The sequence below is a fragment of the Pelobates fuscus genome, chromosome 4 (assembly GCF_036172605.1).
Source record: "Pelobates fuscus isolate aPelFus1 chromosome 4, aPelFus1.pri, whole genome shotgun sequence".
Lineage (NCBI taxonomy): Eukaryota > Metazoa > Chordata > Amphibia > Anura > Pelobatidae > Pelobates > Pelobates fuscus.
Genome location: NC_086320.1, coordinates 296,255,825 through 296,272,466, shown reverse-complemented (window position 1 = coordinate 296,272,466; position 16,642 = coordinate 296,255,825). Strand labels below are relative to the sequence as shown.

Below are 16,642 nucleotides of genomic sequence, written 5' to 3'. Positions count from 1 at the left end.
TGTACAGACACACTGATACGCCTACAGATACACAGACATACACACAGACACTGACACATACAGATACACACACTACCACACATGCAGATACACAGACATACAGATACACACACTACACACAGAGAGTATACAGTTATCGAGCTACAGTAAAAGGTCCAAGGATCCTGGGTGTAGCGATAATAACTGAGAAAATAGGCGTGTAAAATAGCACGGCAATGACAGGAAATCACACCAAACAGGATCAAATGTCAAGAGCCCCGACGCGCGTTTCGCCGAACACACAGGCTCATCAGGGGCTCTTGACATTTGATCCTGTTTTGTGTGATTCCCTGTCATTGCCGTGCTATTTTACACGCCTATTTTCTCAGTTATTATCGCTACACCCAGGATCCTTGGACCTTTAACTGTAGCTTGATAACCATAGACTACAGACTATTGAGACTTTCTCTAGTGTACTAGCCTAGCACTGTGACAAGTATTATCAGTAGGTGCCCACGAAGGCACAGATTAGGGCATCAGCTCTTTATGTAGGTAGTTAGTTCATATATTTATTCACTAGATACAGGTGCCCTCGAAGGCACAGCTTAGGACTTCTACCTACTTTATTATTGTGTGCTAACTAAGGGCTATATATTCTGCTATATGGATTGGGCCACCCAGATACCCTATCCTAACAGTGAGATTTCGAAAGGCTGGTACTAGATCTGGTCTCTGTTTCTTTAGGGGCATATATTAAGATAATTGTTCCCATATAACTCTCTGTCATCACTCAGTAGATTATGCTAGCCCCACATACATTGGGGCATTATCTGGTGGGCTGTATATATCGGATCTACTTTTGGAATCCAAATAGATATTGTTAGACTGCACTGATACATCATACTTTTGCTACTCTTGCAACTGTATCGTGCACACTACAGCTACCATTTTCTGGTGTGCTGTACATATCGGATCTATTTTTGGAATCCAAGTAGATACTGTTAGATTGCACTGATACATTATATTTTCACTACTCTTGCAATTGTATCATGCACACTGTACAGCTACCATTTTGGGGACATATCTACTTCACCTCTCATGGTGATTTGTGCCCCCGTTTTTTGTCCACTTATTTTGTCCTTTCACTCCCCGTTTGTATATATTCCTCACTTAGTATTTTTAAGTTTGAGTCATCTCTTCTGTCTCAGTTATCCATTACTGCGGCAGTGGTGACCAATGATCTTGCTACTACTAATGTGTGTTTGTAGATTTATTTAATAAAGGATTTTATTGATTTTCTTTTACATTATACAGGGACAGAACTTTTCTCTTGTTTTCTTGCATTTACCAAATCAGGGTTATCCCCTTATCTGTTCCTATTATTTCTCCTACATCTATATAGGGCCCATCCCCCAGCAATGATAAATAGATACAAGTATAAGTAGAAAGATCATAAGTTTGGAGTGTGATAGTTGATAGGTAATAGAAGAGAAGGCTAGTAGTAATAGCTGATGGATTTTCCGGATATTGAAGTAGTAAACGCAACCAGCAGACGTGACAGTAGAAATGTGTGCCTTAGTAGATAACTTTGCCAGTGTAATAATTGTGACTTTGAGTGCCTTGTCATGTATGAATATTCAGGGGGACACTATAGTCACCCAGAACATTTAATCTCAATGTCCCTGTCCCTTGATTCCTGCAATTTAAAACATTGCTGTTGTTTGAAACTGCATTGCTTACATTGCAGTCCTCTAATGACTATCAGTATTGCAGCCACTAGAGGTGCTTCTGCTGTACTGACCAAGTAAAACTCGGACATGTGAAGCAGAAGCCCCATAGCAAAACATTGATTCAATGGGGAACTTTGAATGCACACGCAACACTCGCCGTGTATGCATATTGGGTCCCCAGTGCTCCTCAATGAGGAGCATTGGATTGGACATTGTTTGCCTCCTCTATAGTGGGAGGTGGAGAGGTAAGGAGTTTCAGCCCCGGAAAAGGTTAGTAAAATGTTGTTGTTTTTTTGTTTTGTTTTATTGCAGACAATGGGGGGATCTATTTATAGCTAGGGACAGGGACACTATAGCGCTTGGAATACAGGTTTATATTCCCAATGCTATAGTGTTCTTTTAACCTGAAATACAGAAGAGCTTATGGCCAAGAATAAACTGTGATGTTTTTGGACGATACGAAAACATCCTACTTTTCATGAAGTCATGCCCCCTTCCTTATATTTTTTATTTCAACTATGTATTTTATTTGATTTGGTTATTGTATGTGTCCTGCTGGCAGTCTCTCAAGCACTTATAGCTGTTTAATATATTTGTACAAAATATGCAAATTGAATAAAAAAAAATTTTGAATGGCGGATAGTGATAGAGGGCATTGGCGTAATGGAAACTTCATTTTACAATTCTTTGAAAAAAATGGTATAAGATGTTTTATCAGTCAATTAACTTAGGTCCTATTCACCTTTATAACCCAGTCCATTACCAAGGACCTCTAATGAGGTAACAAATGTGTTCTGTCTATCCAGAGTACCAGAGACTTCACACAAGATTCCATAAGAAATTGTTCCTTACTTGAGATACACAGTAACTTTTCATATACTGGCAATATCCAATTCAATGGTTGCATGGTCATGAGTATCATCTCTGGCTAGATCTTCTAAATAGTAATACTTTTTTTTTGTTTGTTCCTCAGACGTGTTTGGGAAAATGTCACAAATGCTCTTAAATCCAATAACATTGAAGCAGCCTCTGACTACAAACACCAGCTGGAAGAAAGGCAACGAGGAGAAGCAAGACAGAGAGCATCTCTCGGCACACAATGGAAGCCAAAGTATTTCAGAAAAGAGGCACGTTGCACATTCATTTGTACATCACTAGATGATTTCACAGGGCATGCAGAGTGTATTATACAATGTTGACCTGAGTCCATTATCAAGGGTGCTTTACAGAATAGTTTTCTATATTACATCAGGCTCAGTCAAGCGCTCAGTTAAATGTCCACGTAAAGGTTTATTAGATGAAATGTAGTGTGCTGACATTGTAATCAAACAATATAATGTAGATATCTGGAGCATGGAAATGTTATTAGGTGGATAATGATGTAGGAGATGGTGATGTTTCTTTGATATTACTTTGGAAGTATAAAGAACAATGCTGGCGTTATAATTTCCTGGAGATTAAAACTTTGCTGAGGTTAAAATGTATGCCGTTTGCAAAAATAGACTGATGTTACACTGTTTCGACCTTTTTATGAAGCCTCTTGCCGTATCGTAACATTACTTTGCTGATGTAGAGAGGCTATACATTCTACTTGGTGTCCACCATTAAATAACATATACATCAAGTCTTTTACTTTCTATTAAAATATTTTTAATAAAATACAAAGGTTAGACAACAGGTTTTTGAATGTCTGTTCCATAGCCTTAAGCGATTAACTGCCACAGTCCCTCCAGACGTTTTACGGGACATTTTTTCAGTTAGCTTCAAGCAGAAACGGAAAATGTTATTATTATTTTTTTTTTAACGTTATGAAACATGTGTAAATCAATAAGGGTACGGCACAAAACAGATTGCTTCATCACAGATCAGTGGCATTCCATGGAAACATTTTAAATTCTGACATGTGCCAGGCTAGAAACTCCCATAGCATTTATTTTCGATTTTGCAAATACAAAAAAAAAAAAAAGTCCTGTGCTCACTCCCATCACTCCTGGGTGGCAGCAACAACCGCAGTACACATCAACTCAAATACATATAGTTAAATCCAAAGAAAAAAGTTACCTGCGCTCTCTCCTTAATCCCTATGTATATTTAAACAAACGGAGGTCATTTAGTTACTCCAATGGCCACTGTAGGGAATGCCCACCTGCCAACGTCAAGGCAGACCCCCCCTAGATGGGTCCTACTCTGACACTTCACCTTGCTTCCTTGAGCTTCTGGCAAAGATATCTCTAATGAGACAGAAAGGGGTATTTATTATATACACCCCTATATACTTATTAACCCTTAATAGGGAACACATTTCAGTTTAGAGAAATTCAATTTTACATCATGTGGTCTGTTTTTACCATGTAGTCTATGTGGTAAGAAGTCAAAGACACACTTGCAAAAATGGAGCTTCACATTCAGCTCTAAGGAATTAGCACATAGCGGTACAATCCCTGCTCTGGGATAAGAGTATAAGGTATCCTTCCAAAATCATCAATGGAATGTAGAGTACAAACACAAAATAGGAAACATATCGTGCTCTCTTCTTATATGTAAACTGTAATAAAATTCTACTTAAATTTTCTGGAGCATTTATTTGCTCTGTGGTATCAGCATGGATGGTATAATCCCCACCTATGATAAACGACGGTAAATCCAAAGATATGATGCCAGAAGGGCATCAATGTAAGTAGAGCAAATATATTAATGTAGGACCAGTAGGTAGATAAATCCACAGGAAAGGGTAATGGTTCACATTAGTAATTAATCAATATTAAAGAAATAACACAAATATGTTAAAATTGAAATAGAAGCATTAAAAACACTATATAAGCTAATTCACAACATGTTTCACCTCAAATGCTTTATCAAGTGAAACAAAACAGAGATCCTGAATAAAATGCTATTTATAGAGCACCACAAACCAAAAAACAAGGTCAGCAACTCCATCAGTCACATGACAGCTATAAGTCATATGACTAGCGTGTATAAGTAACAATAAAAGTAGTTATTTACCTGCGGATCCAACATTAGTATATTTGCTCTATGTACACGGCAGACCTTTTGGCATCACATCCTTTGGATCTACCTTCATTTATCCTACTCATGCTGATATCACTTAGCAAATAAATGCTCCTGAAAACATAGATTTTTATCTTACTCTATGCATTGTCATAAACAGAGAGGACTCTCTGTTTACTATTCTGTGTTTGTATTCTATATTCTATTGATGATTTTGAAAGGATACCTTATACTTTTGACCCATAGCAGGGATTGTATCACTCTATGCTGGTTCCTTAGAGCTGAATGTGATGTTTGTAAGTTTTTCTTTGACTTCTTACCACATAGACCACTTGGTATAAAATACTATTGGTATCCTACTTATGTGCTTATGTCCACATATCACTTGTGAGTCACTCCATCAGTCGGTGGTCGCTCACGTTACCTGCTCTGCATGTTATACATCCGCTAGTTCCCAAGCAAGGAAAATATTGCAACATGCTTTTGATCTTGAGCTAGCTGGTTGCTCTTTCCTTTTGCATTTCCTTTTGCATATATATATATATATATTTTTTTTATATATATATATATATATATTCACTTATTTGGAAATACTACACTAGTATCAGATGCCTATTCTGTGCAAATGCCACCTTATTCCTGGACTTTTACCACTCTGTGCTGTTTTATATATAATTTTTTATTATTTTGGATGTATACCTTGATTATTAGTAGGAGCAACCTGTTTCCTATCTTTTGTAAGAAACACAAGTACACACCACAACTACACACAACACAACTACACACAAGTACACCATTGCTTTCAAATGATAACATATGCAAACATATAACTACAGGGGGCGGGGGCGGGCCGCCGAGCAAAGCGGTTGCAGGACAGCTCAGCTCCTGCAAATGAAGACATTACAAAGCCCATAAAATATGTCTTTTAGCACCCAACTCACCCACGACCGCGACCCTCGATGGATAAGGGCTACCGGAACCGGGGAGAGGCTTGCTCCCTGAGTTTTAGTCCCCCGGAGGGGAGATCTCAGCAGCGACAAGCGGGACCTTCCCTGGCGGTGAGTGGAGTGGACGGCCGCCGCTCCACTATCCCGCCTAACGGAGCCCGACAGCCAAACTACACCTATGCGGACCCGGTCCCAATCCCCCACCTCTGGGCCGGGGGGGTGATCCCAGTCCACACCCAGTGGCACTGATCGTGAAGCTGAGGGGCTGCTGTCTCCAAAGTGGCGTTAAGTCTATTCTTTCTTAAACCCTCTTTCAGGAACAAAATTTGCCTTTGTGAATTTACCATAATGAAATTCGCCTGTGTGAATTCACCAGTTTTAATTTGCCTGTGTGAATTCGCCTGTTTGAATTAGTCAGTTTTAATTCACCAGTTTTAATTCGCCTGTTTTAATTCGCCTGTGTGAATTCGCAGGAATGAAATTTGCCTAAAATTTTGAATTTTCCCTTGAATGTAATGCAACATCGAATCTAATGCACATTCAAATTTTGGAAACTTTATTTGTGGATTAGATTCTAGTAAATACACTATATTAAATCAAGGCCTAAGTTGGAAAGCATTATTATTTTTTCTTTTTAATTTACATTTCTTTTCGATATTGACAGCAGATTTTTCCAACCTTGTTCTCTATCTAAATGGCAATAAATAGTCCTCACCTTATATTAGGCAGTTAACCAATTATCGTAGGTGTCCCCGTTCTTACGGAGTGTCAAACTTAATCAGTTAATTAAAAATGTTTTAAAACTCTGCTAGCAGCTAGAAGGTTGAATTCTGAGAATTCAAGAAATGACAAATAACAAAAACGACAATTTATAACTGGAGTCTAGCATAAAATATAAGATAAGCTCTACCGATCAACCACTTCTCCTTTTTTAGTTTCCTGTATTATCGAAAAACAGAAAGAAACTCAACCACAGTAAATTATTTCAGTTAGTTATAAAGGTAAAACGTCTTTGGAAATAGATATTATAATGTAGCTGTAACGATTGATATTACTTGCATAGAGAAACTCGGGCTTCTAAAAATAAGTCAATCACAATACTGGCAAGTACCTACCTTTCTACAGTTTCTATTCATTACAGCTGTAACATTCTGCAAATATTACTGCAGCTATATGCTCACTCATTCTGTAAACTATGCATGCATGATCCTTAATGGGATGTGGACACATAGTGCATTGCTTTCTGTTAGAGAGCCCATAGAGCAGCTATGTACAGACACAACTACAAGCAGCTTCATCAAAGAAAAAATAAAACAATGAACAAAGTTACACTGAAAGTTAATTAAACCCACCTGGCATTGCCTTTTTATTAAAAACAATGAGAGAGTTTAATGAAATCCTAGCCACTTCCTGATATCAGCACAGGTCATTTGAAGGGAAATGATTAAAATTAATAGGGTGCTCTCTCTATACTAATCTACATTTTCTCTATGGTGAGAGTACCCTATTAATTTCAATAAAGTTGATCCTCTATTTCAGTGTTTCCCAACCTTTTTTCACTTGAGTACCACTTGGCAGCCCATTTCCATAAACAGGGCTCAATTTAAGATTCTGGTGCTTGCTTACAAGTCCCTACTAAATGCTGCTCCAACCAACTTATGCTCCCTTATACACAAGTATGTCCCATCTAAGCCCCTGTGCTCTGCTGAAGACCTACGTCTATCCTCTGTCCGTACTCCCACCTTTGATGCTCACCTTCAAGACTTATCTAGGGCTGCACCTTTTCTGTGGAACTCCATTCCCTTCTACGCTAGACTTTCACCCAGTCTCCATTCCTTAAAAAAAAATCATTGAAAACTCACTTCTTCAGGATAGCGTATCAATTAAACTGTTAACAGCTTTTTATCCCCCCATCCTAACTCCTCTGCTGCAGCTGTCAAAAAAAACCTACTAAGTCCTCAGTGAATACTTGTCTAGAAACCTAATTTGATACCCTTACTTTTACCCTTTTGTCACTATACCCCACTCCATCTGCAATGTAAGCTCATTGAGCAGGGCCCTCAACCTCTCTGTTCCTGTGCATCCAACTTGTCTGGTTACAATTACGTGTCTGTTAGTCCACCCATTGTACAGCGCTTTGGAATTTACTGGAGCTATATAAATAATAAAATAATAATTAATAAGACAGCATACCGCAACTTGCAGTTCGTTGGAGCTGTTCCCGGGGGACAGTGTGACTTCCCAAATAAACTCTGGTGGTGATCACTACCCTGCTCTAATGTTAACCAGTTGGACACTAAGCCTGTTATATTCAAAGCAATGCCCTACCTATGACCAGCTTCTCTTTTCTCTAAGCTATGCCTCCCATAACTAAATTGTCAGTCTGACCACCCAGTTTTATTGCTAAAAGCACTTACCCATCCACGGACACCTTGGGCATAAGCATGTCTTACGAACTCTGGACATTTCTAGTTACACATGAGTCTATTACTCGAATATACCTTTAAGAAAATGTGCTGTTTCATTCTTGTCTTCCTCTACCTATCCACTCTTAAAATGTGCAGTCAAATCATAATGCTGATCAACAGTTATGTGTCTCTATGCTATGTTTAATCTTGAACCTGCATGTGCTGTTTGAGCGTTGTAGGATCTGCCATGTTACTACCATGCACGACAAAAATAAAGATTTAGAAAAAAACTAAAAAAATTAATATAGTTGCTGTTATTTAAAATTTATAAATTTTTCTCTTTCCGATATCCCCCCTTTTTTCTGCTCCAGGCTCCTGCTGCTTCTCCTCTGCCCCAGGCTTCCCCTGCTTCTCCTCTGCTTCAGGCCCCCCTGCGTCGTCTTTGCCCGAGGCTTCCCTGCTCCTTCTCTAACCCATCCACCCCACCCATGCTTCTCCAAGCTCCTCCTGTTTCTTATAGTGCAGATACATAGATACACACACTGGCACAACTGCAGATACACAAATACAAACATTGACACACATACAGATACAAACACTGATGCAGATACACAGAAACAAACACTGCCACACATACAGGCACAGGCACACATATACACACACTGACACACATACAGATGTACAGACAGACACAAATACGGCCACACATGCTGATACAGACACACAGATGTGAACGTTGACACTCATACAGATGCACAGACACACTGATACACATACTGACACATGCAGAAACACAGATACACACAAACAGATGTACAGACACACTGATACAAACACTGCCACAAATACAGTTGCACAGACACTGATACACAAATGGACCCCTATGCAGATACACGTACAGATGTACAGACAGACAGATGCAAACACTGGCACACATACAGTTGCACAGACACACTGACATTAATGCAGATTCACATATTGACACACATACATATGTACAGACACATAGATACAAATGCTGGTGGCTCTTGGGGCATGGGCCACACGATGGACTTTCACTCTGTGGTTCAGTTGCACAGCTGCCATTACCAATTTTTTTCACGTCCTCTGGATTGTAACTCTGAGGGTCCGCATACCATGGGTTGGGAACTCCTGCTTTATTTGAATTTTTTTTTTCTTTACTGCTTTTTCTGTAAGATTTGAGGAATCTGTAATTGCACCAAATAGTACTCAAAACACATTTACCAGTAATCAATCCATTAACACAGCACACACATGATCTCTGTACCAGTTTTTACAGTCTCTGTTACTATACCTTACTTACACAATACATTTTCACAACTTGTAATGAAGGTCTTTGCAGTGGGCAAATTCTCCCACCCATGTAGCTGGCAATACCCTTGACCTAATCTTCACTTATGCATGTACAGTATCTAATATCTGCAACACTCCATATCCACTCTCTGATCACCACCTCTTATCATTTGCTCTCATGTACCCCCTCACCCAAAAACCTCAGCCTAACCCCCCTCAACTCAGGAGGGACCTTAATTCTCTTGATCTCCAACAGTTGTCAGCTGACATTGATTCACAACTGCTGTCCATCCCTTCCCTCTCCTGTCCTTCACAGGCCATCTCCATATATAACTCTACTCTTACATCTGCCTTGAACACTGCAGCGCCACTCCAAACAAGCACCTCGAGGAGGACCCGCCCCCAACCATGGCATACTAAATCAACGCGCTACCTGCAAAGATGCTCCCGTTGTGCTGAACGCTCCTGGAGGAAGTCTCGTACCCAATCAGACTTTCTCCATTATAGATTCATATTGTGTTCATACAGTGCAGTCCTTGCCCTTGCCAAACAGTCCTATTTTTCCGCTCTCATTAGTTCATGTTCCCGCAACCCCAGGCGTCTCTTTCACACCTTTAATTCTCTTCTTCGCCCTGCTGTGGCCACCCCCAAAACTAACCTTACTGCTGATAACTTTGCATGTTACTTCACTGACAAGATTGAACAGCTAAGGAAAGAATTCTCCCCTCCTTGCCTTTCGGTTTCTCAATCACACATAGATCATGCCTTTCCTACCCTTCAGACATTCTCCCCAGCTACTGACCAAGAGGTGGCTGCTCTTCTTTGCTCCTCTCGCCCCACCACTTGCCCGCTCGATCCTGTCCCATCTCACCTTATTAGATCTCTCTCCACTTGTCTTGTGCCTTCTCTAACACACATCTTCAACTGCTCGCTCTCTTCTGGCATCGTCCCTGCTGACCTTAAACATGCCACTGTAGTACCTATACTAAAAAAAACATCCCTCGACCCATCCACCCCCTCTAACTACCGTCCCATATCCCTGCTCCCTTTTTCCTCAAAGCTTCTGGAAAGACTTGTCTTTACCCATGTGTCTCATTTCCTCAATTCCAACTCTCTCCTTGACCCCCTTCAATCTGGCTTCCGCCCTCTCCACTCTACAGAGACTGCCCTTATCAAAGTTACTAACGACCTAATCGCAGCTAAATCCAAAGGCCACTACTCCATACTAATTCTTCTTGACCTCTCAGCGGCCTTTGACACCGTTGATCATGCTCTCCTTCTTCAAACTCTTCAATCGCTTGGTCTCTGTGACTCTGTCCTCTCATGGTTTTCCTCTTATCTCTCCCAACGCTCATTCAGTGTCTCCTTTTCTAATGATACCTCCTCCCCTTGCCCTGTCTCAGTTGGAGTTCCCCAAGGCTCCGTCCTTGGTCCCCTTCTATTTTCTCTTTATACTGCCTCTCTTGGCAAACTTATTACCTCTTTTGGATTTCACTACCACCTGTACGCTGATGACACCCAGCTATATCTCTCCTCCCCGGACCTCTCCCCTGCCGTCCTGCAACGTGTCACTGCTTGCCTTTCTTCCATCTCTGACTGGATGTCCTCCCGCTTTCTGAAACTCAATCTCTCAAAAACTGAGCTCCTTGTCTTTCCTCCTCCTAATACTGATCCTCATCTTTCGCTCTCCCTCCAAGTTTGTGGTACCAACATTAGTCCATCCTTGCAAGCGCGCTGTCTTGGCGTCATACTTGACTCTGGTCTCACCTTTGAGCCTCACATCCAGCATGTTGCCAAATCCTGTAGATTCCATCTTAAAAACATAGCCCGCATCCGCCCCTTTCTTGCAGATACTACCAAGGAGCTTGTCCATGCTCTAGTAATTTCCCGCATGGATTATTGTAACCCTCTCCTGATTGGTCTTCCCAATAGCCGTACTGCACCCTTACAGTCCGTAATGAATGCTGCTGCTAGATTGATTTTCCTCTCTAGTCGTTTCTCTAACACCTCACCCCTCTGCCAGTCCTTACATTGGCTTCCTGTATGCTATAGGAGTCAATTCAAGGTACTAACTCACACCTATAAAGCACTGAACAACTCTAGCCCCTCTTATATCTCCTCACAGATCCATAGGTATGTCCCTTCTCGGTCTCTCCGTTCTGCCCGTGACCACCTCCTGTCCGTTGTCCGCACTCGTACGGCCAACTCGCGCTTGCAGGACTTCTCACGGGCGGCTCCCTTCCTATGGAATAGCCTGCCTACCGCCATCAGACTCTCCCCTAGTCTTGCATCTTTTAAGAAGTGCCTTAAAACCCATCTCTTTAGGAAAGCTTATGGCCTCCAAGACTAACCCTTACCTCACATACCTGTCTCTTGCCCTCTCCTAAAGGGCAGCCCACCTTATTTGATTGTAAATTCCTGTCCTAATGTGTTTTACACCCCACCTCCTATAGAATGTAAGCTCGTTTGAGCAGGGTCCTCTTCAACCTATTGTTCCTGTAAGTTTATTTGTAATTGTCCTATTTATAGTTAAATCCCCCTCTCATAATATTGTAAAGCGCTACGGAATCTGTTGGCGCTATATAAATGGCAATAATAAATAAAATAAAAATGTAGAAGGGAGGGAAGTTCATGCTTAAACACAGCCCACGGGAGTTTAACAAGAATCAGAGTTAGGAGAAAATCTAATGGCAGATCTAATTTACAGAACAGAGCAAGAGATACCGTGATCAAATTGCTCCCATTATCTGTAAGGTGAGTTAAGTTCTGAGACACATTTGCGCAAGGTTCCAAAGATAGAAGTCGCACTAGCTGCATGAAATGCAAAAGTTCTGAATGGAGAAATATGTTTCTTGGTAGGATGACAATAGGTGAAGGAACAAAAGGGTTGGATAGTTAGGCTTTACGGCATAAATGATATGAAGTCAATGTTAGTCAGTGAGTACACTGGATTAGGTAGGAAGGGTTTAATACTGATGGAATGACTGTTACTTAGCACAAATTGTTTCATTTTCAGTTGTTTCCCCTTTCCATTTTTTTTTCTCTAAATAGAAATGTTTTTTGTTTTTTTATACAGATTTTACAAGTCTTAATTTAATGTCCCAATAGGTTAACACACTAGTGGGTTGCGAAATGTGTAAATCGATGAATGCTCTAGGTAGAGACAAACAGTAATCTTCCTTTACAGACCATCCCTTACAGAAAGATTCCTTTTATTTGCCATAGACTGCACTGGAGGAATCAATGAAATATTAAGCAGAATGCAAATTCATGATTTATTCAAGTATTCAGCTTGGTCAGTCTTTCCTTTCCATACTGTTATTGATTGAATACCCTAAAGCTTCTTATAAGGTCGACAGAGACATCAGCATTGGAAAAATACAAGCGATCTGTGAGCTGAATTTTAAGACTCAAATCTAAGCAGCAGATATAGGCCATTGCTTCCGTGGATAGCACGTACAACTACAAAGAACATGCAGCACGGCCAGTTTGACAAAAAAAAGGAAAAAGACTCAAATTGATTATGCCCTGGAATCCATAGGGTGGCTAAGAATCATAGGAATTGTAATTGGTCAACAGCTTAAGATTTGCCTCATGTCTACTGTGTCTTTACATGCATTCTTTAAAAGAATGCTTCTTTTCTTTTTTTTAATCTTTAATATTCTTTCAATGGTACATCAAAAGAAATATGGTAATACAGTGCCTGGTTGACTACTACTTACTTACTTACTTTTCTAATGAATTAACATTCACCTCTTAAACTAAGACAAGAATTATGTTTTGATTATATGCAAAAGTCATTACATTACTAATTGTGTCATTACTAATATATCACGACGTCTTCGTGTTCTCATTAGTACCAAATAATTAAAGGGACACCCCAGTCATCATACCAACTTAATATAAATCTAGGAGACGCCAGGAGCTTTATAAGCCAATCATTAGCTTCCCATTGATAAAAAATAAACATACTTTTTTTTTTATCAAAAGGGGAGCTCCTGATTGGCCTAGAGCATCAGCTGAGCGCTCTAGCCAATCAGGGTGCCCCTGCACGGCGCATCCTGTAACTGAGATTCAGAAGCTGATTGCCTCCTGGGGAACCTTGAGCTAGGCACTGAAGGCAACTTTTGGGGTATTACCATTTTAGAACTGTTTACCCCTTAAGGTAAGAGTGCATCTGGGTGCCTCCTGGCACCATAACAACTTAATTTATATAATGTTGATATGGTGAGCAGAATGTCCCTTATTTATTTGATTTGCACACGTCTTTGGCACTGTAAGCTTGGGAATTGTATTATTAGTTTTGTTATCATTTATTTATAGAATTCATGATTATTTTACTATACTGTAAAAAATGGGAAATGCACACATTCATGACATATTGAAACAACAGAGATAAATAGGTACTTAGAACTAAGTAAAGTCAGAACTGCAATACCTAGAACAGTAGGAAAGGTTTCCTATCTGGAATGGTGATACCACTTTCAGAAACAAATGTTAGAGGTTCATCACGATAAAGTTGTTGTAATCAACAAGAGACAGAATATATTTTCTGATTTTTACATTTGCAGGCTCTGAGACGTTCGGCATTTTATCTGTCAAATGCATTCATTTTTATTATAATTTTTTTACATGTATCCAGCCCTGCAGAATACTTTAATGCTAAGATACCATATTTACTCAAATCTAATGTGCATTTTTTGGGGGGAAAATAAAGTTTCCAAAATTTGAATGGGCATTATATTTGACGCATCACATTCGGGGCAAAATTTTACATTTTCTAGCGAATTCACACAGGCGAATTAACACAAATGAATTCAAACAGACCAATTCAGACACACCAATTCAAACTGCTGAAATAATACAGGCGTATTTCATTCCGGCGAGTTCACACAGGCAAATTTCATTCCTGAATGAGGGCTTAAGAAAGAATAGACTTAACATGTAACACAAAAAATTAAATACCATCAATGTTAATATGGTATATGGCAATAAACATTTTCATAGTAGCACAATGTTGTATAGTAGTAGTATAAATGCGCAATATAATCACCAGTAAAACATTTTTCAGTTTACGGGTTTTTAAAAATTGAGCTGCACATACGGTTCGATGGCGCATTAGATTCGAGTAAATACAGTATTTTACATTTCATTAATATTAAAAGTGAAGTAGATATGTGATTCCCATTCTGTTTTGTTTTTTAGGGTGAAGGCTGGGTGTACATTAACCCCCTATGGAAGCCTCACTGATCATAATTGGATTAATGACACCGCTTGGAAGATGACAAACCTCTGGCACAAAGGAATAAATTGAAAGAAGGAACTGCTATGCTGTGAATGTATTTCTAAGCCACTGCAAACTAAATCAATTTGTTCAAAAAGCCTTTCTGATTTAGCTAAAGATGTGTGTGCGTGCACTTTCTAATACATATGTATTGGTGTGTGTGCATGTACTCCACATCCACACAATTTAACTAGAAGAGAAATCTATACATACACCTGTATTCTGTATCACAATCAATATTACTATATAAATATATGTATATATACAAATAGAAATATATTGGTAGCTAGCATTTTATAAGCCCTTTTTGACATATTATTTTGCCAAATGATTCTTACATTTTCTCAGGTATGATGAACCCCTTCGATACGTCAACACGTCCATGATTTTTGCCCGTTTGTGTAAAGCCAATGATTTCACAAGTATTTTAATTTTCAATAAATCAGTAATGAAGGGGTTAAACTCCTGCTTATCTCCAGATGCATTTTCTCTGAAGGGTCAGCAAGAAGCACATGCACAATATGTCATAGAATGTTGGCTACTACTTATTGGGCTGGGTGAGCATTTTAAATCTTAAACCAATGTCATTAGAACAACCTGATAAAGATGTTTGGATAAAGACTTAAGGACTAGACTGGAATGTCAACAAAAAATAAATGGCATTGGCCCTTAAGGTATTAAATTGAGGGTTCTTAATCTTGATTTATGATAGTTATTTTTGATAGCCACTGACTTCTGTAATAACAAGTACACAAAAAATAAATAATACAGAATGCCCTATTAAAAGCACATATTTATACTGTGTGTGACGAACCAGTGGGAGCTTGAGCTCCAAGACCAACTTTCACATTACATTTCATTGAAAGGTTTAAACTACAATAGCAGAGATATATATGATTAAGATTTTCAGCCAACAAAAACTAAAGTAAAGGAAGTATACTTGCAATTATTGTGGGTGTGGGGAGCAGGAAGTATACCTCCAATTATTGGTTGTGTGGGGAGCAGGAAGTATACCTTCAGTTATGATGGGTGTGGGATGCAGGAAGTATACCTCCAATTATTGGGGGTGTGGGGAGCAGGAAGTATACCTCCAATTATTGGGGGTGTGGGGAGCAGGAAGTATACCTTCAGTTATGATGGGTGTGGGGAGCAGGAAGTATACCTCCAATTATTGGGGGTGTGGGGAGCAGGAAGTATACCTCCAATTATTGGGGGTGTGGGGAGCAGGAAGTATACCTTCAATAATTGGGGGTGTGGGGAGCAGGAAGTATACCTTCAATTATGATGGGTGCGGGGAGCAGGACTGCTTGTCAAAGAGGCAGGTATGAACAGGCTAGCAATGTGATGGGTGTATAAGGGTTTTAGGTGTAGAATGCTTGTATGTGTAGTACAACCCTATGGTTAAAGGAATACTGAAGCCTTAAGAATATAAACCTGCATTCCAATGCTACAGTGCACCTGTGCCTAGTTGTATTAAGAGCCCCCATCGTTTGCCATAAACATTAATAAAATAAATAATTTACTTATCTTATTTCTAGTGCAGAGGGAGCCTTGGCACTGCTCTCCTCTTCACCTCTCGCGACAACATGAAGGAGGCGTGGCCTCCTCTGCAATGGTCCAGTCCAATGCTAGAGGAGCTTTTAGGACTAAGTGCGCATGCACATTCAAGCTTCCACGTAGGAAAGCATGGTATTTAATGCTTTTTTTATGGTCTTCTGTGTCACATGGCCAAGTCTTACCCAGCCAGTGGAGCGGTAGTACCTCTAGTGGCTGACAGTATAAGAGCCACTATAAGTAGATTTAACCACTGCAAAAAAACTGCAATGCTTTACACTGCAGGGTTAAAAGGACACGGCCACTGCACCCAGACCACTTCATTGAGATGACTGCGTGACTATAGGAATTCTTTATCACAGGATTGAAACAGATTTTTTTCAGTTTTATGGTTAAAATAATAGCTTATCACTCTGT

General features: G+C 39.7%; 1 protein-coding gene across 1 annotated transcript in view; it reads left to right on the top strand.

Annotated features, from left to right (window-relative positions):
• Positions 1-15,133, top strand: part of OSBPL10 (oxysterol binding protein like 10) — a 451,647-nt gene extending 436,514 nt beyond the window's left edge. The window contains exons 11-12 of the mRNA XM_063452222.1: positions 2,683-2,836; positions 14,593-15,133. Of these exons, the coding sequence (XP_063308292.1) occupies positions 2,683-2,836; positions 14,593-14,637 (199 nt within the window). The 3' untranslated portion in view covers positions 14,638-15,133. The remainder of the gene's footprint in view (positions 1-2,682; positions 2,837-14,592) is intronic.
• Positions 15,134-16,642: the final 1,509 nt, after the last annotated feature.